Below are 27,980 nucleotides of genomic sequence, written 5' to 3'. Positions count from 1 at the left end.
CTGTATTGTCTTATTGCTGTATGGCACCCCTAAATATGGTCTGTAACTTTAATGTCCAGCATTGTGTAATATGTTGGCGCTTTATAAATACAATAAATAAATAAGATATAGAATAGACTAGAAAAATAGCTATCAGATTAGAGTCAAAAACGGTGGGCAGAAATCGAAGTCCCAAAAAGAGAGTAAAGTCATCCTGTATCTTGTGGAAGAGTGTTAGTTTCTCTCGGAGTCTACCTGTCAAATATCAAATAAACTAGGTTCAGTGTTCTTCCCAGAATTTTTTTTCCAGCCGAGTGGCATGTAATAGTAGCTGGGTGGCATGAAAAGGTAGCCGGGTGGGGTGAGATGTGAGAATGCAGGGCTGATGCTTCTGTGTGCAACTCTGCTTACCGAATAGGAGAAGGTGAGCCGATGACAGCCGGGTGCTCACCAAAACTAGCCGGGTGGAGCACCCGGCAAAAAGAGCCTGAGGAGAACACTGTGGTTGTATGTATACTGTAGTCTATGAAAGAAAGATCCCTTTAAAGGGCAATAGGGACTCTTCCAGTTTTTGGCTTGGACTTTGGAAAATGGTCCACATTTATTTTAATATGCTATATTTTATAAATTACTAGACCCACCATGAGGAGGAAGAGGAGTCTATTAAGAAGAAAAAGAAGAAGGAATTGAAGGAAAAGGCCAAGGCAACACAGCATGCAAAGACATTTGCTCCTAAACTGAAAGCGGTGGAACTTCCCAAGTTTAAGGTTAGTAGGTGTCGTTCATACAGAGAGCTGCACCAAGAATCCGCATAGAATGCAGCATCAACTACAAAAGGTTCACCATTAGAAGTATTCTGTGAGTTTCTCCACAACACATGTATTTTGCTTTCCTACTCAAAACAACCCATATCCTTCCCAGATGCAAAGGTTTAAACTCTGTATTAAACAGACCTTGTTAGGTGGTCCACCAGGTCTACTACACAGAATTATTTTTTTTCTTGCCATGGCTCTGATGGTGCAAAGAGAAAAAATGTCATTGTGTGTTTTCTCTTCAGATAACCAATCAGATTTTACACATTTCAAAAACGGATTAATCTGATTTGGTGTTTGGCAAAGTAAAAATGTCTCCCTTTATACCATCAGGCGCCAAGTATAAAATTAAAAGTGTATTAATTGGTAATTGCAGCGCTCTCACATATAAGAATGGCAGCAAGGAGTATACCACAACTACCTCAAATCGGAGTAATCTTTGAAAATAAACGAAAAAACTCCTGCGCGCTCTAAACGTTTATTAGTAGCAATCACAATAAAAACAATTAAATTATATATAAGGCACTTAATAGTGCCACACCGCATAACGACAGTCAATGCTGTCAATTGGAGTGTGTCGTTATGTGGTGTGGCACTGTTAAGTGCCTTATATATAATTCAATTGTTTTTTTATTGGGATTGCTACTAATAAACGTTTAGAGCGCGCAGGAGTTTATTAGTTTATAAAATTAAAGTGGTTAGCAACCATTAGATAAGGACTCACCAGTTTAATGGACATACGGGAGAGTTTCATTTATCCAGCACAGGTGGGGATTACCTAATGCTGGATACGTGTTTTGGTTACTTGAGAATTCAAGAAATTCACACTAACCTCCCTTCACAGAAGAAATGCAGAACTTACAAAACCTCTCGGCACTGGTCCTCCTCACTGCCCGCAGCTGCTTTGCTGCATCTGCTTTGTATGGTTCAGAATGAGTCATGTGACCTGATGCGCAAATGACGAGTCTGGAGCGGTTAGAGGATGGCAGCTGCAGGTGCGGAGAAGACGGGTGCCTGGGAGTTTTGTTAGTTGTTTTCGCTATGTACTGCTTCGTACTATGCAAAAGGCACACCCCCATAGCTCCCTCCGCTGATCTCCGGTTAGTTCAGACTTCTGGATGGTCAAGTTCCGGTTCACCGGGCGCTGCACCCTTTTCAGATGCCTGGACTATGGGATAATAATGCGAGGCTACCTGTAATGATCAGGGGTCGATCTCCACCGTCAGCCCACACCAAGTGCGCTAAAGCAGTGGGAATCCCCACAATCACAGAAGCAGAGTACCCAGTATATAAAGATATATTTGTAGAGGGGAATTCCACCCAGCAGGTGGAGCTGTGGAGTACAGAGAAACAAGTCCTCTGTACAACCACAGATGCCAGATTGGAATTGCACGACGGGAACTAAATGAATGTCTACCAATCTAGTCGCCACCCAGCGACGGTAGACATATCACAACAGAACAGACCAGAGTGAGAAAGCCAAGAGAGGCGATTGCTATCAGCAATACAAGGCTGAGCAAAGACAGAGCATGGATTGAGTTAAGGAAAACACAGCAAATAACTACAATCCGAACTAAACGCGGTCACCGCACGTTATGCGCAACAGTGACAAGCGCGTTAATAGCATGGTCACCGCACGTTCAGCGCAACAGTGACAAAACGTACCAACTCTGACTGACAAATGAACACGGAAAACAAACAGATAGCGGGAACGCTTGCTAATCGGTTGCCTAACACCAAACCAAACAGACTGAAGGAGTAACCAGTAGCAACCACTGCCAAGGTTATACTCCAAGACACAGACAAGGAAGATCCACCACCTCTAGAGCTAGGGCGAATGCGATCTAGGAACAGGACTGAACGATTCACTATCAGCCACTGCTGGAGATAGTGCAATCGCAAGGACAGGACAAGACAAGACTAGGCAGTACAAATAATACACAAAACTGACTGCACTAGTAGGAGTGCCAAATGCACTCCCCAAGAATTAAGTACACTAGAATATTTTAGCAACCAGATACCAAGAGGCTGAGGCTCTAAGGTTAGTCTCACTAAACAGAAACTATGACGAGCAAGGAATTCTGGGAGGAAGTGACATTTATACTGAAAACCTTCAAGGGAAGCAAAAATACAAATTGCAAGATAAGTGGATGCAAATCAGTCACCACAGCAGCAAGCCTCCCGAATCTTGCCAGCTGACAAAAAGGCCTCTTTTCCCTGGACTGATGTCAGGATGGAGAGTGATTTGGCAGCGGCGGACAGCAGCGCGACCGATGCGCCCGCATCGGACATCACCGCCGCCGGCCCGGCGTATCAGGGTCCGGCGCTTGTCTCTCGCGCTGAGCTGTCGAAGTGTCATAGGGCCAGGGCGGCCCGCGCGCGTGGCAACAGTCTCTTTTTACACTTAAGAGACGGGTCAGCTGACAAGCTGGTCAGCTGACTCCAGTCTCCAGGATTCTCGGCTCTGATTGGTTAATAGATTCTGGGCGGGCAGTTTGAACTGCCCTAGCATATTTAAGCCTGGGTCTGACAGTGTGTCCTTGTCTGTTGTTGCGAACACTTCGTGCTAGCGCTCAGACCCTAGTCAGTTCCCAGTGTGTTTGATCCGGCAGGACCCTGGGGATTCACACAAAGCTTAGGATTATTATTATATATTTGTAATAGTAATTATATCATTGTATTATCTTATCTTATTGTGTATGAACCTTGCCTGAACTTTTGACGATCCTTCTGCCTCTTGATTCTGTACTCTGCCTTTCTGATTGTTGCCGACCTCGACTCTGATATTGCCTTCTGATTCTGTACCTGTGCCAATCTGACCTGTTGCCGACCTCTGCCTGTCTATTGACTCCAATTCTTGCCTCACGATTCTGTACCTCTATATCCTGATCTTCTGCTGACCCCTGCCTGTACGACCTCGATCCCACCAGTGGGCCCTTGCCACTGGGGGGCTGCACCTACTAGGTGCCTGGGTATACCCTCTCTGAAAGTGTGCATCAATCACCTGTGTTTACACATTGAAATACTGACGTCAGCTAGTTCTGAGCCTTATGCTACGTACACACATGCGACAACGATCGTTCGTTAAGAACGACGAACGAACTTTTAATTGATGAAAGCACGACCTACGTAAAGGTAGTTTTAAAATGTGTGTAACGATCTGATCGTTAGAACGAACGTTACATCACAGAAAGCAACTATTGCGCCTGCGCATAAAAATGAGAAGTTCCATGGAGAAATAGTGAAATGCGCATGTCAAGCCTAGTACGAACGATCGTTTCCAACGATGTACTACTTTTGCAAACGATCGTCGGTGGTAAAAATCCGCCAAGACAGAACTTTGTTTTGTAGCGATTTGCCTCGTTCGTCGTTTGCCTTAATAGTCGTTGGTTCGTTTTTTGTAATGATCGTCGTTGGTAAAGATCGGGGAACGATCGTTACAAACGACTATAGTCGCATGTGTGTACGCACCTTTACACTGATATCGTTACAACTGAACTATGCAACCTGCATAGAAACCAACAAACTGTCCAGGGAATCAAGGCCAGCAGAGTGGATTCTGACACTACCCAATTACCAGTGATGTGTCCAAAAGCTGTGTGATGGGCAAGCCTCCATTACACTCACCAGTCTCAGGGTAATGGCGGTGCAGAGAAGGACATGAGGGACCTGGAATTTGAGAGTTACCCAGCAGGGAAGTGAATGTGATGTTTCCTGCTCCACTGGTAATTTTTTCAGATCCTTCACTTTAAAGGGGCACTATGGCAAAAAATTTAAAATATATGCAAACCTAAACAAATAAGTACATTTTTTCCAGAGTAAAATGAGCCATAAATTACTTTTTTGCTATGTTACTATCACTTACAGTAGGTAGTAGAAATCTGACAGAAGCGACAGGTTTAGGACTACTTCATGTCTTCATGGGGGGATTCTCAGGGATTTATTTATTTTCAAAAGCACTTGGTGAATGGCCGTTGCTCTGTCCAACTGCCAAAAAACTGTGTAGCGAGCAGGGAAGCTGGCCAGCATCATTGTTTAAATCCTTTTTAGGGAATATCTTTATAAAGAATAAAAGCCTTGCTGAGAATCCCCTATGAAGAGATGGACTAGTCCAAAACCTGTCAATTCTGTCAGATTTCTACTACCTACTGTAAGTGACAGCAACATAGGAGTAATTTATGGCTCATTTTACTCTGGAAAACATACTTCTTCTTTGTTTGTTTGCACATATTTAAAATTTTAGAATTTTTCGTCATAGTGCCCCTTTAACCACTTCATGCCATAGACTGAAGGGTTGGTATCCGTGTGAATGCATACATGAACGCTTGCAGGAAGTGGTTAAAGAATATGGGCGTGGCATCGGAGAGCTAGAGGGGCCATTATAAAGCTGCTCCTATGGCTGTAGTATTTCATTAATTTCTTCACTCATTTTTTAGTACACTTATGCTGTGACTCCTCCTGTCTTGGTATATACTTGTTCTAGGCGAGTGACTCAGAAATGTCTACAGACAGTAAATTAGCTTTACGGTGTAAAATTATAGCATATCTTGGGCTTCAACACGGCAGCTTCCATAGCTCTCTAACAGGTGTACATTAAAGATGGGAAATAGCAGTCATGACTGCTGAAGCTGGTGGTCTTTGTCGCTGTGAAAGAAGGGCTCTCAGTATCTATGACTTTGTTTCATGTCCTGCACCTTCTTTTAACTTTATAATCTGTTGTCTATGTGCAGGACCTGAGTGTTGGCATGCTGTTTCTTGGATGCGTCAAAGAGGCTAAAGATTTTGAACTGGCTGTGTGTCTGCCGTACGGTCTCACAGGCTATGTTCAAGCAACAAATATCTGTGAGGCCTACACAAAAATGCTTAATGAACAAGTGGAAAAAGACGTGCCTCTTGAGGTAAGGAGCTTTATAACCAATGTGCTGCTGATTGTTAAAACCCTCAAATCCAGACACTGTATGCCCTCAGTAGCTTAGCTTGTTTGTTCACATAGAAACTGCCTAATTGGTTTATGTAAATGAAATCCTTTTTATAGTACCTCAGTCTAGACGTGCACCTCTGTATAGGTCCGTACACACGCCGGACTGCAGGCAACGACGGGTCTGTTGTCACCTCCCGCTGGGCGGGTTTTCAGCAGACAGTCCAGCGTGTGTACAGTCTGTCGGCAGACTGATACGGCTGTGTCTGAGCGCCCGCCCAGCGGGAGGTGACGACGGACCCGTCGTTGCCTGCAGTCCGGCGTGTGTATGGACCTTATGCCAAATCTGTGTTCAGGGATTTACACACCTTGTTATTTATTGCCTTGGTGTCTCTGCATTTACCCTGCACTTCTGGCACTTTTAATAGCTTGTTTTTAATATAGTACTATATATAATGTGGAAAAAAAATGTTTGATAGTGTTGGTTGAGCAGAACTCGCACTTGTGCAACTTCTTTCCTCCTATTTACACATGCAGCATTATGAGGCACTGTTCTTTTGTCACTGCCTGTGTTAATCGCTGCACTCGGGGGGGCAATCCGGGGAGCGCTTCCATAAGAGGCAGAGCTATGAGCCGCAGCTCTGCCTCTCAGCGCGTCTGTCAGCCCGGATCGCCGCCTCTCCTCCACCCCTCTCAGTCTTCCTTCACTGAAAGGGGCGGGGGAGAGGCGGAGATCTGCCGCTGATAGACGCGAATGGAGGCAGAGCTGCGGCTCATAGCTATGCCTCCTACAGCAGCAAAATCCACGACCAAGAAAGTTGTGGATTTTGCGGGGGAGAGGGAGGGGGGAGTTAGGGGGGATTTAGTTAGATTTCAGCGGCGGGGATGCAGCGGTTTAGGTAGGGCTAGCATGTTAAACACTTTTTTTTAAATAAAAAGATGATTTTTCTGACACTTCAGTGTCTAACCACTTAAGCCCGAAGGGTTGTTTATTTTTTACATCTGAGCAACTTTCACCTCCCATTCATTTTCCAATAACTTTATCACTACTCATCACAATGAATTGGTCTATATCTTGTTTTTTCCGCCACCAATTAAGCTTTCTTTTGGGTGATACATTTTGCTAAGAATTATTTTATTCTAAATCCATTTTAACAGGAATATTAAGAAAGAAATGGAAAAAAATCATTATTTCTCAGGTTTTGGCCATTATAGTTTGAAATTAAAGAGACTCCGTAACAAAAATTGCATCCTGTTTTTTATCATCCTACAAGTTCCAAAAGCTATTCTAATGTGTTCTGGCTTACTGCAGCACTTTGTACTATCACAGTCTCTGTAATAAATCAATGTATCTTTCCCTTGTCAGACTTGTCGGCCTGTGTCTGGAAGGCTGCCAAGTTCTTTAGTGTTGTGGTTCTGCTATGAACTCCTCCTTCCAGGCCCCTCTCTGCAAACTGCCTGTGTTTTATTTAGGTTAGAGCAGCTTCTCTCTTCTCTCTTATCTTTTACAAGCTGGATAAATCGTCCTCTGAGCTGGCTGGGCTTTCACATACTGAGGAATTACAAACAAGGGCAAAGCTGTTTGCAGGAAGAAAAGAGCAGCCTGAAACTTCAGTGCATGAGAACAGGGGGAAAGAAACACACAAATGATCTCTTGAGATTCAAAAGGAAGGCTGTATACAGCCTGCTTGTGTATGGATGTATTTTCTATGTGTGGACATGCTGTACATCAACCTACTTCCTGTTTTGGTGGCCATTTTGTTTGTTTACAAACAAACTTTTTAAAACTGTTTTTAACCACTTTTAATGCGGCGAGGAGCGGCGAAATTGTGACAGAGGGTAATAGGAGATGTCCCCTAACGCACTGGTATGTTTACTTTTGAGCGATTTTTAACAGTACAGATTCTCTTTAATACATGCTACCGTAATTAAAACCCATGTATTTTATTTGCCCATTTGTCTCGCTTATTACACCATTTAAATTATGTCCCTATCGCAATGTATGGCGCCGATATTTTATTTGGAAATAAAGGTGCATTTTTTCAATTTGCGTCCATCACTATTTACAAGACCATAATTTAAAAAAATATATTAATATACTCCTTTGACATGCAGATTTAAAAAGTTCAGACCCTTAGGTAACTTTTTCTTGTTTGTTTGTTTGTTTGTTTGTTTTTTATTAAAAAATGTATGTGGGTAATTTTTGGTGTAGGAGGTAAATCGCTAATTATAAATGCAAAAAAATGTATTTATTTATAAAAAAAAAGGGTTGTGGTTGTGTGTGTGTGTGTGTGTGTGTAGTTTTACTATTTGGCCACAAGATGACCACAGTGAAAAAGTCCTGGAAGTGTGATCGTATGCTTCCAGGAAGAAGAATGAAGACGGGAACTTTTTGAAACTCAGAAAAACCACAGCGTCTGATGAGACGCTGTCGGCTTTTCTGCAGGGGGCTTCGATCAATGAATGGGATCTATAAACCCTTTCATTGATCGCTGGGCTAGCGGCTGGCGACGGGTGCACGCAGCCCAACTGGACGAGAATGTTAGTCCAGCTGGGCTTAAGTGGTTAATGACACACTTTCCTCAGTCAACTTATACTCGAATCATCAAAAAATTTCTGCTTAATGGGTCAAATATTTGAGTCGACTTATATCCGAGTATATACGGGACATAACACAAGTATATTATATTATTGATCAGCGCTATATTTTAAATGGGTTTCCATTTTCTGGCATTTTCAATTTATTGCATTGGAATTGATTGTGTTTTTCCCCACCAGGGTCTGATGCCGCTATCTAGTCTTTATTCACCAGGGATGTTGGTGAGGTGCTCTGTTTGCAATCTGGAGATGACTTCGGGTGGATTTAACAGCATCAAATTATCCTTGAACCCGAAACACATCAATGGGGAACTTGCTCCTTCCTCACTGCATGCAGGAATGGTATGTCTGCTTCTGGTGGTTTTGTTTGGAAGAAAAAACATTTTCATCTGAGCATCTGTATCACATTAAGATGCCACACCTTTATCGATTTTCTTACTCGATTGCTGGCAGATTCGATTCATCTGCTGGGAATTGATTCCCAATAATGTTCTATCTATCTATCTATCTATCTATCTATCTATCTATCTATCTATCTATCTATCTATCTATCTATCTATCTATCTATCTATCTATCTATCTATATATATATATATATATATATATATTATACAAGCCATACAATTTCCACCCAATGTGGCAAAATGATCGATTCCTCTTTGAAGAATCAGTTCCTACCTTACATAGCACATTGATTATTCAAAAGATTCCAGCAGATAATCTATTGAAAATCAATCAAACCACAGAATTGCACTGTTTGATGCATTGCAACGCTATGGGCCATCAATGTACTGCCGCTTCTGCCCCACCCCCAATCAACCTAGATCTTCCATCCTGTAAGATCAATACTTACAATCGTTTTTTGGTAAAAATTACCAATCGACAGTCGATTTGACATTTTTAAAATTAAATTGGCAGTCGTTCTGACATTTTGGGGAAACAATTCCCAGCATATTGACTGAGTCTGCCGGAATTGAATGGTAAAATCGATTAGTGTATGGGCACCTTTTACTTTTATGATATAAATAGATTTAAGGTTAAACTCTGCACATGCTTTATATTTTCATTAGCCAAACTGATTGTTCATTATACTATTAGCCAAAAATGCAGGGTGTTCACTCGCCCACTTGTGGCTGGCCTCCTTTCTCATTTGACAGCTGCTGTTGCTGCAGCAACTTCTTTTGAAGAGCACAAAGCAGGGTGATATTTGATTGCTCATCTCCCCTCCCCCCATACACCAGAACACTTCCCTAAAGGTCCGTATACACGCCGGACTGGAGGCAACAACGGGTCCGTCGTCACCTCCTGCTGGGCGTGTTTTCAGCAGACAGTCTGGCGTGTGTACAGTCTGTCGACGGACTGATACGGCTGTGTCTGAGCGATCCGCCGGGCGGATAGTTTAGAAACAGCCGTATCGGTCTGCAGACAGACTGTACACACGCCAGACTGTCGCTGGAACGCCCACCCAGCGGGAGGTGACGACGGACCCGTCGTTGCCTCCAGTCCGGCATGTGTACGGACCTTAAACCTGGAGCCAAGCAGCTCGGTTGTACAACACTTGTCCCAAATCTGTCACCCAGAAAGATCAATAACAAGATGACATTTCTGTACAGTGTGTCTGCAGCTTAGGACCTGTCAGCTATGTAAATGTTTGGTTAAGATTTTCTTTAAGATTGCACATTCAGATCACTACTGACCAATCCACACCATTTACATCTCTGAGGTTCTAAAATTTAGCACAGACATTACATCATTGTTGCTTAATCCATTCATTGATGATCATCAGATCAGGCTGTGGAAGAACTGCTAGTTGGACTGAAATGGTATCATTTCTCTAATGTTCCACTACTATAGCAGAGCCTGGGGAAAAAAACAAAGTAAAAACAGTTTTACTTACCTGGGGCTTCTATCAGCCCCTGCACTTGACCTGTGCCTGCGCCGGTACTAAACAAGCCTCCGGTCCCTGGGCCGCAGCTTAGGATCATTTTCGGCGACTGACTGTCTGTCGCCGGCCACCGTGCCTGCCCTAGCCACGCGTGTCCTCGTTCATGCTCTGCACATGCGCAGTACAAGAAAACCTCTACTGCGTGTGCGCAGGATGGTCCTGGCTATGGGGGCGCAAAAGAGGGCGCATGTGGCCAGGGCAGTGCAGGCACAATGGTCGGCCACAGAGCCAGTCGCCGAAAATGAAATCAAGCTGTAGCGGGGGACCGGAGGCTCGTTTAGAACCAGAGCATGCACAGGTCGAGTGCAGGGGGGCGGTACAAGCCCGGGTAAGTAAAACTGTTTGTTTTTTTTTCCCCCCCAGGCTTAAGTTTCCCTGTAAGGAAATGGTGATCTTTGGTTTGGATATTTTTCTTATCTCTAACAACACTACCCTGTTGTTCCACAGTGGAAGATGGCTTAATCCTCTCCAGGAAAGAACATGCAGCCTCTTTCAGTCTATATTGCTTATAGGATCAACTGCCATCTCTCTCAGTTGTGTTATGTTGAGGTGTTCAGCTGTATAGATATAGCCTGCTTATGTATCTTTGACTAACATTGCTGATTTTATTCCCTACAGTCCCTTTCTGGTCTTGTGTCCAGCATAGAAGACCACGGCTATCTCATTGATTTAGGAATTGGTGGCACTAAAGGTTTTCTACCTAATCGAAAAGCTCAGTTGCATGCAAACCAGTCAAGCAAGGGTAAGTTATTAGCTGTAGAAGTTGGCTTTTAAAGTTTTTGCATTATAACATCAGATCAGCTGTATAACAATAGCCTTTGTGACTCCCACCTTTGCAGTGGTACCCTTGTCCAAGGTGGGTTCTTCTCTCTCCTTCCTTAATATAAAGCACAGCGGGCATTATACATTACCTACTTCCAGTGCTGGGTCACAGCACCGACCAGCATGCAGATGCATAGCTCCCAGTTCACATGACAGAACACCTGGGAGGTGAACAGAGGTCTGAGGCAGACATGACCCAGCACTGGAAGTAGGGAATGTACACCGCTCCCTTCGCTACTCTGCATATATGGAGGACTCAAAGGGGGACAGGGGCTGAGCTGGGGGAGGGGCCTATTCATAGTTCTGCAGGGGGATTCAGCTATTTGTATTTACGTGTGTGTTATCTTCACAACAGTGTAACCAAGCAGCTCGGGGTGACCCAAACCACTAGGAATGTATAGGGGGCTAAAAGAGACAGAAAAGCCCTCCTACTAATAAGCAATGCTTGGTGTAATTTACCTTCTTAAAACAGACAGAAACTTGCAATAGTTCAGCTATAAGTGAACATTTGTGGTTACTCACATTGCACCACTACTGGTCCAAGCCCTATCCCAAACAGCCATATCAATCCCTGCCATGTACTGATGAGGACCAAAAGTCCGAAACAGGCTGTCTACATGAGGGGTTGATGTGGCTGTGTAAAATTTAAAGCTATAGGCTTGCTATACACCAGCAGTTCTGGATGCTAGCCTGGCTACAGGGGCAAAAAGAGATAATTTGCATATTCTGTAGTGGTGCATTGTGGGTAACCACAAATGTTCACTTATAGCTGAAATATTGCAAGTTTCCTTCTGTTTTAAGAAGGCAAATTACAGCAAGCATTATTTTCACAAGTTATCATTTTGCTTGTCTGCTGTCATCAGAGGATACCAGTTACATGTCAGTTCAGCTCATCTTTTCAGAATTATCTAAGATTTCTTTTGATATTGCTTGTATCCTAATTTGGTTGAGCCCAAATTGATCTTGTCTAATACTTGTATCTGTGCTGGCCGATTTTGTTAAAATTCCATGGAGCTCCCTCCTTACAACACTTAAAGAGGAACTTTATACCAATCAGCAGCCGAGACCTCCTTTCCCACACAAAATGTTTACCTTTTCTTAAAGGAAACCTGAGACAAAAGCCATCTTACCTGGGGCTTCCTTAAGACCCCATGAAGCCGTTTAGTCTCTTGCTGTCCTCCTGGGTGGCTCCTGTCTGTAAGAAATCACCTTTTACTCCAGCACCAGCAACTCATTAGTAAGAGCTGCAAACACGACTCTCATCACAGCAACAGCATCAGGCGTCTTCAGAGTTAGGAGTTTATTCATTCAACAAATTTACAGTACAGTTCGTTACATCTTAGCAAAGCAAGTGTTCTTGAAGTCCATTTGCGTTACAAGTTCTTGACTAATATTCCTCATGAATGTTAGTCAGTTACCTTCTTTCTACACTAAGTTACGTCTAAACTAAGTATATACAGCATACAAGATATAGCATATAAGATAAACTAACGAGACATAAATAAATATATATGTAAAGATTAAGACCAGCGGTGACAGGGACAGAAAAGAGTGCCTCTCTGTAAATCGGCTGTTGGTTTTATACGAACCAGAAAGAGTTAAATGTGACCTCATCTGAGCCGTCCCCCCAAAACTTTCGATTGGCTCAGACCCCTCGTGGTGTCATAATACCCACCTACTTGATTAATATTCTATGAGCCCTTTGTCCCAGTTGCAGGAATGTTATGTTTTGTAAATATGGCTTATGTTGATTGCTCCCGTAGTCCATTTGTCTGGGACAGTGTAGGCCTAAGACCTTGGACTAGGAACATCTTCTCAGTATCTGCTTGCATCATCTGCTTCAAGCAGACACTGAGGTGCTTCTGCTTGCACCACGAGAAACTCCATTTAAAGGTATACTCTGCGAACAAGCCTTTTACCTAAAACTCAGTCCAAATAACTGAGGCCTACTTATAATACTTCAATGATAACACTGGCCCTCGCAGTACGGTCGGTAGCCTGGCCGAGACGCGCTTCGTCAAAGGAGCAGAACGCTCCCTGGGATGGGAGTGCGACTGGGGAGCACGCCTGGCCATGCATGTGCGACTCGACCAGGCTTTTTCGGGCCGAATTGCGGGGGACAGGAGCCTCCCAGGAAGACAGCAAGGGACTGAGCTTCCTCAAGGGTTCTTAAGGAAGCCCCAGATAAGTATGGTAGCTGAGATATGTTTCATCTAATGTACACTTTAAAAAGATCAGCAGGGACATCAGTATGGCTGATATTGTGGTGAAACCCCACCCACAGTGTGATGTCAGGGCCATGGTCCTGACAGTTTGCTGTCTGTGAACCTTGTTGCATTGTGGGAAATAACAGCTTTTTCCAACTGCCAAGCAAGCATTATCTCCCTCTGTGCATAGATCTCTCATGCTGGGAATACACAATGAGATTTTTCAGCAGATTTACGGTCGGATCGATTTTCCGATTGATTTTCTGATCGTTTTTCATTCACTTCTGTGAGAAATCGATCAGAAAAAACGGTTGAAAATCAGATCGGACCTGTCGAAAATTATCTATCGAACCATCTATCTGCCAAACAATCTTATGGTGTATTCTTAGCATCAGAAACAACCATTCTACACAGATCACCTGGCAGCATGTCACCACCAGTAATACATTTCAGAATGTAAATCATGGAGATGAAAACATTTTACAATTTGTAAACACTGACTAAATCTATAAAATAATCTTGTAAACAATAAGCAATTGCATTCATTATGTCATTTTCACTACAGTTCCTCTTTAAAGTCTGTTGCTAATGTTTTGGTGCCAAATACCACAGGACACCTTCGGTAGGTTTGTGGAGTCCATTCCTCATACAGTCAGAGCTGTTTGATGGTACAAAGGGGACCGAATCCATTTTAGGCAGGTGCTTTTCAGGAAATTTAAGGAAGGTGCTTTTAAAGTTTTTGCTGATCAGCATTATATATGAGATTAATTTTGCAGGTCTCCCACTGATAGTCGGGCAGTATTTAAATTGTGTGATAGAAGAGGTTAAGAATAATGGAAGAATCGTGCATCTGTCAATACTGCAATCTGATGTGGCCTCAGCCATTGCCACAGAAGAACAGAAATGGACTTTGAACAATTTACTACCTGGCCTGGTAGTAAAAGGCCAGATTCAAAAGGTATGGGCCAGTCCATGTGCCATGTCCTATCACATCCGGTAACTTATGTCTTCCATCAGTGTAGATGACCATCCTTTCATCTGCTTACAGGTCGCAGATGACCACGTTGCTTTGTCCTTCTTGTCGTCATCCTACACTGGAATTGTGGATTTCTTGCATTTTGAGCCTACAAAAGCACATTCATATCAGAAAGATCAAACGGTAAGTATGTGGGAGGATTTTTTGTTTCCTTTGTACTGTGCTGGAAAAAGGTTTTGTTGGCTTTTTGGTTTGTTATTCTTTCTCTATAACTTAAAGGGGCACTCCAGCGAAAAACTAAAATTTAAAATATGTGCAAACATATACAAAGAAGAAGTACATTTTTTCCAGAGTAAAATGAGCCATAAATTACTTTTCTCGTATGTTGCTGTCACTTACAGTAGGTAGTAGAAATCTGACAGAAGTGACAGGTTTTGGGCTAGTCCATCTCTTTATAGGGGATTCTCAGGGATATATTTATTTTCAAAAGCACTTAGTGAATGGCAATTGCTCTGTCCAACTGCCAAAAAACTATGTAGGGAGCAGGGAAGCTGGCCAGCATCATTGTTTAAATCCTTTTTAGGGAATATCATTATAAAGAATAAAAGCCTTGCTGAGAATCCCCTAGGAAGAAATGGACTAGTTCAAAAGCTGTCACTTCTGTCAGATTTCTACTGCCTACTGTAAGTGACAGCAACATAGGAGAAAAGTAATTTATGACTCATTTTACTCTGGAAAAAATGTACTTCTTCTTTGTATATGTTTGCACATATTTTACATTTTACATTTTTTCGCTGTAGTGCCCCTTTAAGGGTAATGTTTAAATTGCTAAATTGGTCAGATTTTTTTTTCTTATCACTGTCTCTGGGGAGGTTCCATTACTTTACATTTTTGCTACCTGCACACACTGAGTGATGGAAATATACCCGAGCTGAAGCTGGTGTACAAAATTACATCCTTACCTAAGAAAGCAGGAAGCCTCTGTATCCTTATGAGGCTTCCATCACTGTCCTCAGGTGCCCCGTCACCCAGCGTGGATTCTCCAAAGTTTGCCAACAAGGTGTGCCTCAAGCCAATTATATTTATCTGTGTGTTTTTTTTTGGCTGTGAGAAGAAACCGAAATGCCTGGAGGAAACTCTCACAGACAGACATAGGGAGAATATGCAAACTCTGTGCAGATAGTGACCTGGCTGGGATATGAACGGGGAACCCAGTGCTGCAAGGCGAGAGTGCTAACCACTACTCCACCATGCTGCCTAATAGCTTACTGTTAGAAACTACAGCGTTAATACAAGGGATGATTTAATGCCATGGTTTCCTGCACATATAATGGCAACAGCTGCGTCCAGCAAAGTCATAGCTTGTAAAAACCATAATAGTGTAGGGTAGTTGAAAACTGAGTAGTGTGTTGTCTGATGGCTCTGGTGTGGTTCTCCTGCAGGTGAAAGCTTGCATCGTGTGGATTGACCGAACTTCAAAAACCATACGTCTGACTTTCCGCAAGTCCTTCCTGCAGCCATGGAACCCGGTGAAGCAGCTCTCCAGTGATTGGATAGGTTCAGTGCATGAAAACTGTAAAGTGAAAGCGCTGCATAAGAGCGTTGGAGCGTTATTTGAGCTGGATGAAGGCACCGCAGGGTTTGCATTTGTAAGTGATGGTTGAGCTTGTTTATTTTAGCCTTTTTCTGTAAGCTATTCAAGCCCACTAAACTCTATTGAAGAGTCTGAAAGAGCACACATTCTGTAGTGTCATTTAATAAGCATTACTCTTGGCAGCGGATTTTCTGTTTAAAGGCGCATACACACGCCATATTTTCACAAACGGGTCCATGAGACCCTCCCGCTGGGTGGACGTTCTGCCGACAGTAGGACGTGTGTATAGTCTGTCTGCAGAATGATAAGACTGTATTTGACAGACCCGCTCAGCGGATCTGTCAAAAATATTCTTATCAGTCTGCCGACAGACTACAGACGTCCTACTGTCTGCAGAATGTCTGCCCAGTGGGAGCGTCTGGCGAGCCCGTTGTTTTTTCGCAGCCGACTGTTTACTTCTAAGTGTCAGTCTCGGCTGCTCCCCCGCCTCCTCCATAGCTCCGATCCCCGCCCGTGTCCCTTCCCTCCCCGCTGATTGGAGGGAAGGGGCGGGGACTGGAGCTATGGAGGAGGCGGGGGAGCAGCCTAGACTGACACTTAAAGAGGTAAACAGCCGGCTGCGACACGCTGTGTGTCGACAGCTCAGCGTTTGATTTATGGGGGCATAGCAGAGCGCAGGGGGAGCTTAGGGGGGATTGGTATAGCAACAGAGGCTGGGCAGTATAGGCAGACCCAGCCTCTATGTGCTGATATCATTCTTAGAACCCACCTCGGGTTCTCTTTATAAGACTAAACATAGGTGGATTAAGGTGGAAGATTATTAGTAAAATTTAAAGAAAAAACGCAACCGAGAATTCAAGTTCATCCCAATCAGTAGCTGATACCCCCTTTCCCATGAGATATCTTTTCCTTTTCTCAAATGGATCATCGGGGCTCTGTATGGCTTATATTATGTTGAAACCCCTCCCACAGTGTGATGTCAGCACCAGGGTGCTGACATCACACTGTTGGAGGCTTGTTGCATTGCAGGAAATAACAGCTGTTTCCAACTGCCAAAAATGCATCATCTCTTTCCACAGACGTCACCTGCCAGCAGTAAAGATGTCGCCATGTGATAAATGTCAGAATGTAAATCAGGGAGAGAAAAGAGTTTACAATAGGCAAACGCAGAATAAATCATTTATACATAATTATTGTAATAATTAAGCACTTTTTTTTTCATGATGTATTTTTTACTGAACTAATTACACCAGAGAGAAAATGTGTGCATCAACCAAGTGAACCTGACAAATCTGGCTTTGCAAATTTGGCCTATTGGCTAATCACGAGACATTGCTCATGCAAATATGCATTTGCTTTCGCATGCCTAAATATGCAGGGTCAAAAACCAAAACCGCAAAGCAATCGCCCTGCGGGAATTAGTTCATGCTACATTAGCAACTATTTTTTACTGAAGTTACTCTTTAAAAATGAATCTAAACGTTACTACTGTGCATATGTTATGTGCTGGTCTACTTTCTGTATAATATTACAAATATATCTATATATATATATATATATATATATATATATATATATATATATATATATATATATATATATATATATATATATATATATATATTTTAATCTTTCTTTAAAACCATCAGAAATATTGCTTGTCCCATGACAGGCATGCTGTAAAGGCAGCAGAGTGTCATGTGATATGATTAACAAAATTTAGGATTTTTCTTTCATCTTTCAGAAATATAATTTAATCTCTGGTGAGCCCAGTGATGTGAGTAAGTTCAAGGAGGAGACGGTGCACACCGGGCGGGTGATGGCGTTCAGCCCCATGGACGAAACACTTTTCCTTTCTTTTAAGGAGTAAGCCATTTCACATTATTCATAGCTTGTCATGTTCTGACATTCTTGCCTGCAGATTATTGTACAAGTGCCTTCTGCTGTGTGACCCCGATTCCTGCTTGCATAGTGTGGGAATGGAACGCCCCTCTAGCTTTACCTAACTCGTATGTAATGTATACGCATTCCCTTATGAATAGTACTACTGAAGTAGTCTATGGGAAGGGCAAAACCGTAGAAATTCTGGATCTCCCAGCAGGTTTGCTTTCATCTGGTGATTGGAAGGAGGAAGCGGCAGAGTCACATGAAGCACAAGGTGACGCACAAGGCCAGTGAACTCCTCCTGACCCTGTCCGCTCACTCTGTGAGTGCTGAACGTCGGCAGTCGGGAGCATTCGGATGTTCATCTTAATTCTTTTGCAGTAGTAATAATCTCAGTGGTTCTCCTTTATTCTCTACAACTGATAATATGAAAAAAAATATATCAAGAAAGTAAAGACCGCCATTGCGAAGTCAGTGGCATGTGGGTACCATTTAAAGAGAGGTATTCACTTTTAAGGTAACAGAAAGATATGAAGCAGCTCTGAGTTAATGTATACAGGCTGCATCAGAAATATCAGTGATGATGAACAGACTCTTTACAAGTGCTTTGGTTAAGTACCCGTATTTTTCGGAATATAAGACGCTCCGGCATATAAGACGCACCTAGGTTTAGAGGGCAAAAATCAGGGGAAAAAAAAGAAAACTAAACCTATGTGCGTCTATACTGCAGGGGCGTCTTATGGACATTTATCCCCCCAAAATTTTTTCTAAGCTACTCTATCTACACTACACTGCTCAGTTACACTACACTATGCCCTATTTCCCCACCAGTTACACTACAATACACTATACAGCAATACACTACACTACACTTAAACTAAACTACACTGCACTAAACTACACTGCACTAAACTACAATTAACTACACTAAACTACACTCCAATTAACTGCACTACACTAAAATACACTCCAATTAACTACACTATAATACACTACAATACACTTTCATACATTACCTGATCCTGCAGCCGCTATCCTCCCCCCGGCTGTCGGCGATCCTCTTCAGAATCCTCCTTTCATCCTGGGTCCTGCAGCGTGTTCCTCTTCAGTGGCAGCGGTAGGCAGGGACACCGGCCGCCTACCGCTGTGCAGAGCCGCCGGGCCATCTCCATAAACACTGCTGGGGTCCGCTGGGCCATCTGCATAATCGTTGCTGGAGTCCGCTGGGTCATCTGCAATAGCCGCTGAAGTTCGCTGGGTCGCCGCCTCCATACACTCTGCGCACGTGCGCCAGGGGTCATGCATGACGTCGTGCATGACCCCTGGCGCACATGCGCGGCTAGTGCAGAGAACTGCGTGTATGGAGGTGGCGACCCAGCGAACTTCAGCGGCTATTGCATATGACCCAGCGGACTCCAGCGACGGTTATGCAGATGGCCCAGCGGACCCCGGCAGTGTTTATGGAGATGGCCCGGCGGCTCTGCACAGCGGTAGGCGGCCGGTGTCCCTGCCTACCGCTGCCACTGAAGAGGAACACGCTGCGGGACCCAGGATGAAAGGATGCTGAAGAGGATCGCCGACAGCCAGGGGGAGGATCGCGGCTGCAGGATCAGGTGATGTATAGCAGCGGTTCAGCTTCCCTGCGCACTCTGCATTGATTTTTTGGTATCTTTAGAATATAAGACGCACCCAATTTTCTCTCCAAAATTTGGGGGAGAAAAAGTGCGTCTTATATTCAGAAAAATACGGTATCTTTTAACCAGAATATATTTATTAGGCTTTTAGCTTCAGATACTGTCTGTTTGGCAATGTGCATCTCATAAGTGTGCTATTGAATGGGCTGTAGAAACCTGTAAGGGCCTGTTTCCACTTGTGCGGTGCGAATTAGTCGCGGAAATACACAAAAACGAATTCGCACGCGGATGCGACTTCTACCACGAATTTTACTGCGAAACTGCGGGCATTTTTGCATATGTTAATGAGTGTGCAAATTTAACCATGTCAGTGCCTGTATGCTTTTACATTAATTTTATGTGAAAACGCCCGCAAATTTGCGGTATAATTTGCATACAAAAACGCATGTGAATTTCCTATTAAATACATTTGTATGCGAATCTGATGGCTCTGCCATGCAGATTTTTTCTGCACAAAAAAACACTCAGAAAAGTGGGAACAGTTCCATTCACTTGTATTGTCTATGCGAATCTCCATGCAGGAAACACTCTAGTGCAGTGATGGGTAACCTTGGCACTCCAGCTGTGGTGGAACTACAAGTCCCATGAGGCGTTGCAATACTCTGACAGCTCTAAGTATAACTCAGGGAGGCAGGGGCATGATGGGATTTGTAGTTTTGTCACAGCTGGAGTGCCAAGGTTAGCCATCACTGCTCTAGTGGAAACGGGCCCTAAGAACTACTGGATGAAGCAGGCCAGTTTGGCACATGGGGGCATTTGATGTGTCTGCTACTCCATAGACCACAATATAACTTTGTAGCTATGGAGTGCCGAGGACCTAAAAGCACTCAGCCATTATGTAGTTGATCAGGAATGATCTAGCTGAGCGGTCAGAGTGGTGAAGACGACGCTCAGCGCAGTCACTTCTGTTGCACTGAGTTTTGAGTATGAGAAGGTAACGACACAATAAAAAAGTATAATTGAGTGTCCCAGGAAAAAATAACTAGAGAATAATAATTATAATTATTATTACATCTTTTTATTTTGTGTCGTCCCCCCCCCCCCCCCCCCTCTGATAAATACAATAAATAAATAATATCTGCTTTGTTGTTTTTTACAGGAAAGTTATTGAAGCTCCTTACTTGAGATATGAAGATATACAGGCTGGGCAAATTGTGGAGGTAAAGTAAATACTGTACTTTTTTTTTTTTCTACCTTATTACTATATCAAAGAGGGTATTAGTTATAAATAAGATTTAGGCTGCTTTCACAGTAAGACGTTACAGGCGCACGTTAGTGCAGCCTGTAACACAGCCCCACCGCACAGTAATGAAAAATCAATGGGCTGTTCACAGTGCCCACGTTGCGTTACATTGTAACGCAGCACATCCGTTGAGAGTGCTGCATGCTGTGTGTTATGCGCGCCTAAGCCGCGTTAGACTGTGCGCACATGCTCAGTAGTGTTGGGGAGGAGTGGAGAGCGGCCAGGCACATGGCTAATAAATATTCACTGCACGGTGTGACGTGCAGTGTTTACTTCCTGGAGCGGGCGCTCTGTGCGGCGATTGGCGGGGCGGGACCACGTGATGCCGCATGCGTCCAAGAGTATGCATCACGGACGCCAGAGTGAGCTGCACAACGCGGCTCACTCTGACGTCCACATCAGAGAGCACCAGGCGTTGTGTTAGGGGCACGTCAGGTGCCCTATAACGTCCCCTAAACGCAATGTCCTGGTGTGTAAGTAGCCTTAAAGTAAACCTCGACTGAAAATAAACCTATGAGATAATTGTTTTGATTTGTTCAAAGTGTTTAAATGCATTTTACAGCTGGTAAATCGAACATCAGTAGCATAGTCTCATATTTTTGTTTTCAGTTTAAGGACTTTAAAGCTGCATCTACACGTGTAGATGCAGCGGCGATGTTCCTTATCAATCGAGCCGCTGATGCGGCTCGATTGATAAGATCCGACAGGACGGATCTCCCCACTGCCGATTCCCTGCTCATTCCCTGCAAGGGGACAATGGCAGGGAATCGAGCGGAAGATGCGCGGCACGGGGACGAGCGGTTATCGAATCCGGCGGCGACGCGGAAGAGGCGATCCGGCGGCTAATCGAGCCGCCGGATCGCCGCCTCATCTACGCGTGTAAATGAGGCTTAAGACTTTTAAGACTTCTTAAGGACTTTTAAGACTGCATTGTAAACAGTGGCCATGGCAGTCTGATGTGAAATCTACTTTGTTGAGCTCCAAAACAAACAGAAGTAAAAGATCCTTTGAACTTTCCATCACTAAAACCCAATCATCAGTCTTTTATCAGCCAAATTAGTTTTTTTTCCCCCTCCATTTGATCTTCAGGACATTGGGCTTTTTTAACTGGATGTTCAGCAAGCTTATTTGCATAGATAACCCTCGTTTTTATTAAGTCATTTTAGGTTTTTCCTAATCTGTAAACTAATAAATACTTCAAATATGGGGTACAGACCTTGAATTATTGGTGTGTGAGCACACAGAAAAGACAATGTGCCCTGGTTATCAGCCATCACTTTGTTCTTGTGATGTTCAAAATATCTTTGCTTCAGTAGTAAAATAACACTGTTTCCTGTTTACAAGACCTTACCAGTCATGCTAGCAACTAGAACTGAACAAATGGAAAGGTTTTTATTATTCTTATTGTTGTTATTATTTGTAAATGGAAAAATGTAAGAATGTAGCTGGCTGTATAATGGGAACAGGTACATTTTAGTTTGTTTATTGATTTGTTAATTCCTGCTTGTATTTGGATTTTCTGGGAGGCCTGCAAGCATGACTGTAGCCTACTGTCAGACATTCTGCTCTATGCAATATGATGGGGATATAACATTGACGATGTTCTTGTGCAGGGAACTGTGAAGGGTATTGAGACAGAAGGAGTAGTGGTGACTGTCACCAAACAGATTAATGGCCTCATTCCGAATCTCCACCTGGCAGACATCACCCTTCAGCAGCCAGAGAAGATCTATACTCCCGGAGCGAAGATCAAATGCAGGGTGAGCGCTCTTTTCTTTTCATACCATGTGTGCTAGGTCTAGGATGAGGGTACTGTGCTGAGGATGTGGATGGCAAATGGAATTGGAAGTTAAGATTTACCAGCATACACAGTTTTGTTGTTTTTCTAATAAAATTAGTTACAAGCATGTCCATTTCATTTGCTTTCTCAGCACCAGTTTTTCTTTTTGTTTTCTGGTGCAATGATGTTTTCTGCCAATAATTCTGAAAAGTATGCTTTATTAACCATTGCTTTAACACTTCTACTGCTTTCGTGTTTATTTTTGTTCTTTGCTTTATAGGTTCTAAACGTGTTTCCTTCAGCCAGAAAACTGATCCTGACCCGAAAGAAAACCATGATAAACTCAAAGTTACCAATAATTGGCAGTTTCCATGATGCTGAGCCGGGCATGATCACCCATGGCTTCATCTGGGTTGTGAAGGACTATGGATGCATTGTTAAGTTCTACAATGATGTCCATGGACTGGCGCCAGTCCGAGAATTAAGCTCACAGTTCATCCCCTCACCACAAGAGGCCTTCTATAAAGGACAGGTATGAGAGTGCTGAAACTGGGCTACGATGCTGACGTCATTAGCTTTAGTTAGCTAGTTGTATGTTATTAGCGACATACACATCTTTTTTCCAGTACTTAGATTTTGTTTTTTAATCTTTCACTAAAGGCAAGCAAAGCCATAAACCGGATCTGTACCCCTCTGGTCTGCTGAATCCATTCATGACATGCAGCCTCAGCATCAAAAGTACTATAACAATATGACCGCACACAGGGTTGTTGTTTATACCCTGCTACACAAAAGGTCTCTCGGTTTTGATTGTTTCCCGTTTCTCCAGTAGAGAGGGGAGGAGGTTCATGTGAACATTGCTAGTGCATTTGAATGGGGAAAAGAATCGCAGCTAAGTGAGGCTTACCGCATGGGGCTGTATCTGTTGAGAATCTGGCATGTGTGCAGCCTCTCCAATGCACTCCTGAGAGGTCCAGAGTGAGGGTGATGTGTCTGATTGTGCTGCCCACTGTCACTGAGCCGTGCCTCATCACATGCATTCTCTGTATGATCTGTGATCATAGCCATGTGCAGTAGTGTTGTCAGCTTGTGCTGCTTAGTTCCTTCAATTGTCAGGCCCATAGATGCAGCCAGGCTATCCTACTCCAAATTCAGAGGGTGTAGAGGGGACCGCTGCATCCCCTGGATCCGAATTGCATGCGGGGAAAAAAATGATTTATGCTACAGATGTTTGCAGAAGCCATCTGAATCCCCATAGCTTTGAATGACACGCCTATAGTGATTCGGACACAAAACTTAAAGCTTATTGTAAGGCTGGACAGGTTATGTCCCCAATCAGTCTTTATGCCACAATAACATGCCGCAATAACATGCAAGGCATACAGACTGCAGTGGAGAGGAACAACCTGTTAGAGCCCTAATGAGGCTAGTAACAAAGTTTAGCAGTATCAGACAGAGTTATTACCTTGATTCAGAGGGATGAGGCTGTCAGCGTCGTTTGTTAGTAGTACCAGAGATGACAAGTGCAGATTTCCAGATATAAGAGGAGGGATCAAGCAAGTCCACATGCAAAATTTCAGGGAATAGGTAATCCAGGTATGACACAACAATGGATGCTCCAGGCAGTATGTGATCTACCAGTAGTACATATGAAACTGCATGCAAAGTTGTTCAAGTACTGATAGGGATTAGTATAAGTATACTTATCGTCCAGTCCAGGTAGCATGCAAGATGTATCCAGTAAACAGACAATGGTCGGTCCAGGCGGCAGACAAGAGTATCCAGTAAACAGGCAAGGGTCGGTCCAGGCAGCAAGAAAAGAGTATCCAGTAAACAGGCAGCACACAAGGATTTCCTGGGATAGTCCGATACAAGTCTAGGTCCATATCCAGCGTATCAGTAACAATTGAATGCGCACCCAGCAACTAGCCAAAGCTATGTTTATCACAGGCGATGACTAGGAGCACTCTGCAAGTTCAAATACAATTCTACATCCAATCAGTGGCCGGCCACACCCGCACATCCAATCATACAGCCAACGTGTACCTAGGTGTCAGCTGTATCAGCAGCTGTCAGCTGACCATTTTTTACATGTGCGGAAAACAAGCGCCGAGAGCCGGGCCGGGTTCTCGGCGGAACAAAATCATAACTAGGCAGGTTCCTTATACTTGTACTAGTGACCTTAGCCCGTTTAAGGTCTGTTACTGCATGCCACGTGCATGCGCGGACCCGCACGTCCGCCACGCGTGTGCAATCGCACACACGCCCGCTCCTTTCTCCACTTCAGTGTCTGAGTCCCTCCCTGCACATGCACAGTACAACAAAATACACACACAGGGACATGGGACGCAGAGACACTTGGATTTTATTATAGAGGATTCTATATTATGTAAAAATATTGATCAAGACACTGGAGAGTCATGGCAAGACAAATAACATCGATATTGTGCTTTTCTTGTGGCATACTCCAATTTCCAGAGCAGCAGCCAATAGGGAGCGCCCTAGACCGATAGCGATTTTGGAAATCACAATCGCACGGCATGCAGCATTTTGTGAGCGTTTGTAATCATAAACATAGTATATGAGTTAGCTTAATCACCGGAAAACGCAGCTGCAATGGTTTGAGCCCAAAAAGTGCTTACACAAAGCGCTAGTGATTGCATTTTGCAATCTCTAGTGTGTCCCAGGCCTTATATTGATGTTAGTGTATAGATCAGATATAGATATATTAGAAGGTGAGCAGAGGGGCCAAAAGAATGAAAATATATAAAACTTTTAAAACATGGGGAGGCAGTGGTGGACTTGCCTCCTCCAGGTGGACACACATGCCAAGGTTCTTTGCAACACGATTCACAGGTATGACCCTGCTTCATCAGGCAATGGGGTATTAGTATAACAGGGCACTATCTGTATGGAGTTTGTATGTTTTCCCCTTCTCCATGCACTCCTGTTTCCTCCCACATCCTAAAAACATACAGATAAGTTAATTTGCTCCCCTATAAATTGTCCCTAGACTATGATACATACGCTACACTTCATGATACATGCGTAGACATATAACTATACTCGGGAGTAGATTGTGAGCCCCTCTGAGGGACAGTTAAAGAGACACTGAAGCGACCAAATTGGTCGTAGATTTTGCTGCTCCTAGAGGCAGGGCTAATGGCTGCAGCCCTGTCTCCAGTAGCGTCTATCAGCAGCACATCGCCGCCTCTCCCCCGCCCCTCTCAGTGAAGGAAGACTGAGAGGGGCGGGGGAGAGGCGGAGATACGCGCTGACAGATGCGCGTGGGGCAGGGCTGCGGCGGGTAGCCCTGCCTCAATCAGGAAGGGATCCCCGGCTGCACGGATGGGATTTCGGGGGGTAAGGGACCCTCGTTTAGCCGCGGGATAGCGGCGTTTTAGCAAGGGCACGCATGCCCCTGCTAACTATGAGTTCTGAAGCGAGATTTATTCTCGCTTCAGAGTCTCTTTAAGTGACAAGAAAAATATATTCTGTAAAGTGCTGTGGAAGATGTGGGCGCTATATTAATAATAGTAAATCTCCTCCCACAGTGTGATGTCAGCACCTACGTACTGACATCACACTGTGGGAGCCTTATTGCATTGTGGGAAATGTCAGCTGTTTCCAACTGCCAAAAATGCATTATCTCCTTCCGCAAACATCACTTACCAAGCAGTAAATATGTCACCATATGATACAATTTTTAGAATGAAACTGGAAGAGGAAGGTTTTTACAACAGGCTAACATAGACTAAATCATTTATAAGTAATTATTGTAAAAATTAAGCATGTTTGTCAGTTATTTTCACTGCAGTTCCTCTTTAACCATTACACTGTCCAGCCACTCATAGCTTTGTATGTCAACTACATGAGTATAATCCTAAGGTTAGGATGCTTTATTAATGTGCATCTTTACCCATGTAGGTGGTTAAGGTAAAAGTGCTGGAATGTAACACAGGCAAGGAGAGCTTGTTGCTATCCTTCAATATATTTGAAGATGAAAATGAAGAGACCCAGAAGGGCAAACCAAGGAAAAAGACTTTACAGGAAACTGGAAAGGTATGCTGAATAAGTAATGTGTGGATTGGTTTATGGACAAGTGATGGTTGGATTTTCCTATCTAGTTTCTGTGATGTGTCAGTCTCCCGTAAGTGAAAAAAGGTATCTTTACTCACTACACCTCTTCATTGAGTTACTTCAAAATTCTTTAACCACTTTTTCCATGACTTCAGTATATTTACGTCCTCTGTGACTTGATCTAAGCCGCAAGAACGTAGATATACGTCTTGTAGCAGAAGCACAGCTGTGCACCATTGGGCATGCTCCTGAGCAAAACCTCTGGCACTATCTGATGCAGCACTAATTGGTGAAAGGGAAATATATTCCCTGAGCCAATAAGATTGATTTTTACCATTAAAAATACTTTTTTTTTCTCAGTTCGTAGTGAAAAATACACACGGTAGCATTATTTCAGAATCCAATATCTTGATCATAAATTGTGACAGGAACTTAGTTTAAGTTTTGTGATTAACTGTAGAAATAGCCAAACAATTTTTTTTTTATCTACAATAGCGCTTTTTTTTAAACTGCAATTGGTAATACTTAGAAATAATGTGTTTTTTTTTCTATTAAAATGCATAGAAAGCAAAATTGTTTGAGGGGGAAAAAAGCCATACAATGAAAGCCTAATTAGTCTTGAAAAAAAAAAAATATATTTAATTTAGGTGTAATAAGTAGGGATAACATTAGTGCTGATTGGCTGAGTGGTTAAAGATCCTGCTGTTAGATACTCCTTCAATGAAATGTGTGACAGAATGAAAGAATCCATTGCTCCCGGAGTCAGTGTGCAAATATCCTTAGTGGCTTGAACATCGCCCCAGCTTATCCCCTGTAAATTCATTGCAAGAAATGGGTTAAGGTGTAGCTGAAATACTGCTGAAATTAACTACCATGGATCCTGCTCCAAGGGAGGTAGTGACAATCTCTGCCAAACCAAACAGTTGTATAGTGGAAAGCCTCTCCATTCTGCTGCAGTGCATCAGTAACAATCACCTGACAAAGTGGTCTTTCAATTTTTGGCAGTCTTATTTCTTTTGCATTGCGAGTCACAATGATTTGTTATATTTTTCATTCTTCCACCAGATTGTAGATGTGAAAATAGTAAGCAAGACTGATACAGAGCTGGATGCATTAATTCTGCCTCAAGAGAAACCTGCAGTACTTCCCAAGTTTCACCTATCTGATCATGTGACAAACTGTGAGCTCCTCTTCCGCAGCCTTGAGGAAGGTGACGTGTTAACTGGAGCCATGTGTCTGAACAGCTTCAAGGGGAAAACTGTATCCTTTCTGAGAACTCGCTACATACTAATTTAAAAAACAGGCTGAGGCTGATTACCAATCAAAGCCTTTGTTGATTTGCATTGTTTGGTATAAGACCAATAAGATTCTCTGAAGAATGTACCTAGCAGATCTGTCCTGGAGCTATTAACCATTATCTGCTTTTAAGCTGCATAAACATGCTTAAA

The 27,980-nt window shown here is 43.3% G+C and overlaps 1 protein-coding gene across 2 annotated transcripts in view; it reads left to right on the top strand.

Moving 5' to 3' along the window:
- The window catches only part of PDCD11 (programmed cell death 11), a 92,208-nt gene that overhangs the window by 11,229 nt on the left and 52,999 nt on the right, over positions 1-27,980 (top strand). For both annotated transcript variants that reach the window (XM_068257508.1, XM_068257507.1), the window contains exons 3-15: positions 615-746; positions 5,522-5,689; positions 8,488-8,649; positions 10,871-10,994; positions 14,058-14,239; positions 14,330-14,440; positions 15,700-15,906; positions 17,596-17,717; positions 20,529-20,589; positions 22,286-22,432; positions 22,733-22,984; positions 26,380-26,514; positions 27,598-27,792. In XM_068257508.1, the coding sequence (XP_068113609.1) occupies positions 615-746; positions 5,522-5,689; positions 8,488-8,649; positions 10,871-10,994; positions 14,058-14,239; positions 14,330-14,440; positions 15,700-15,906; positions 17,596-17,717; positions 20,529-20,589; positions 22,286-22,432; positions 22,733-22,984; positions 26,380-26,514; positions 27,598-27,792 (1,998 nt within the window). The remainder of the gene's footprint in view (positions 1-614; positions 747-5,521; positions 5,690-8,487; positions 8,650-10,870; positions 10,995-14,057; positions 14,240-14,329; positions 14,441-15,699; positions 15,907-17,595; positions 17,718-20,528; positions 20,590-22,285; positions 22,433-22,732; positions 22,985-26,379; positions 26,515-27,597; positions 27,793-27,980) is intronic.

The sequence above is a fragment of the Hyperolius riggenbachi genome, chromosome 10 (genome assembly GCF_040937935.1).
Source record: "Hyperolius riggenbachi isolate aHypRig1 chromosome 10, aHypRig1.pri, whole genome shotgun sequence".
Lineage (NCBI taxonomy): Eukaryota > Metazoa > Chordata > Amphibia > Anura > Hyperoliidae > Hyperolius > Hyperolius riggenbachi.
This window is presented reverse-complemented; position numbering and strand designations above follow the sequence as displayed.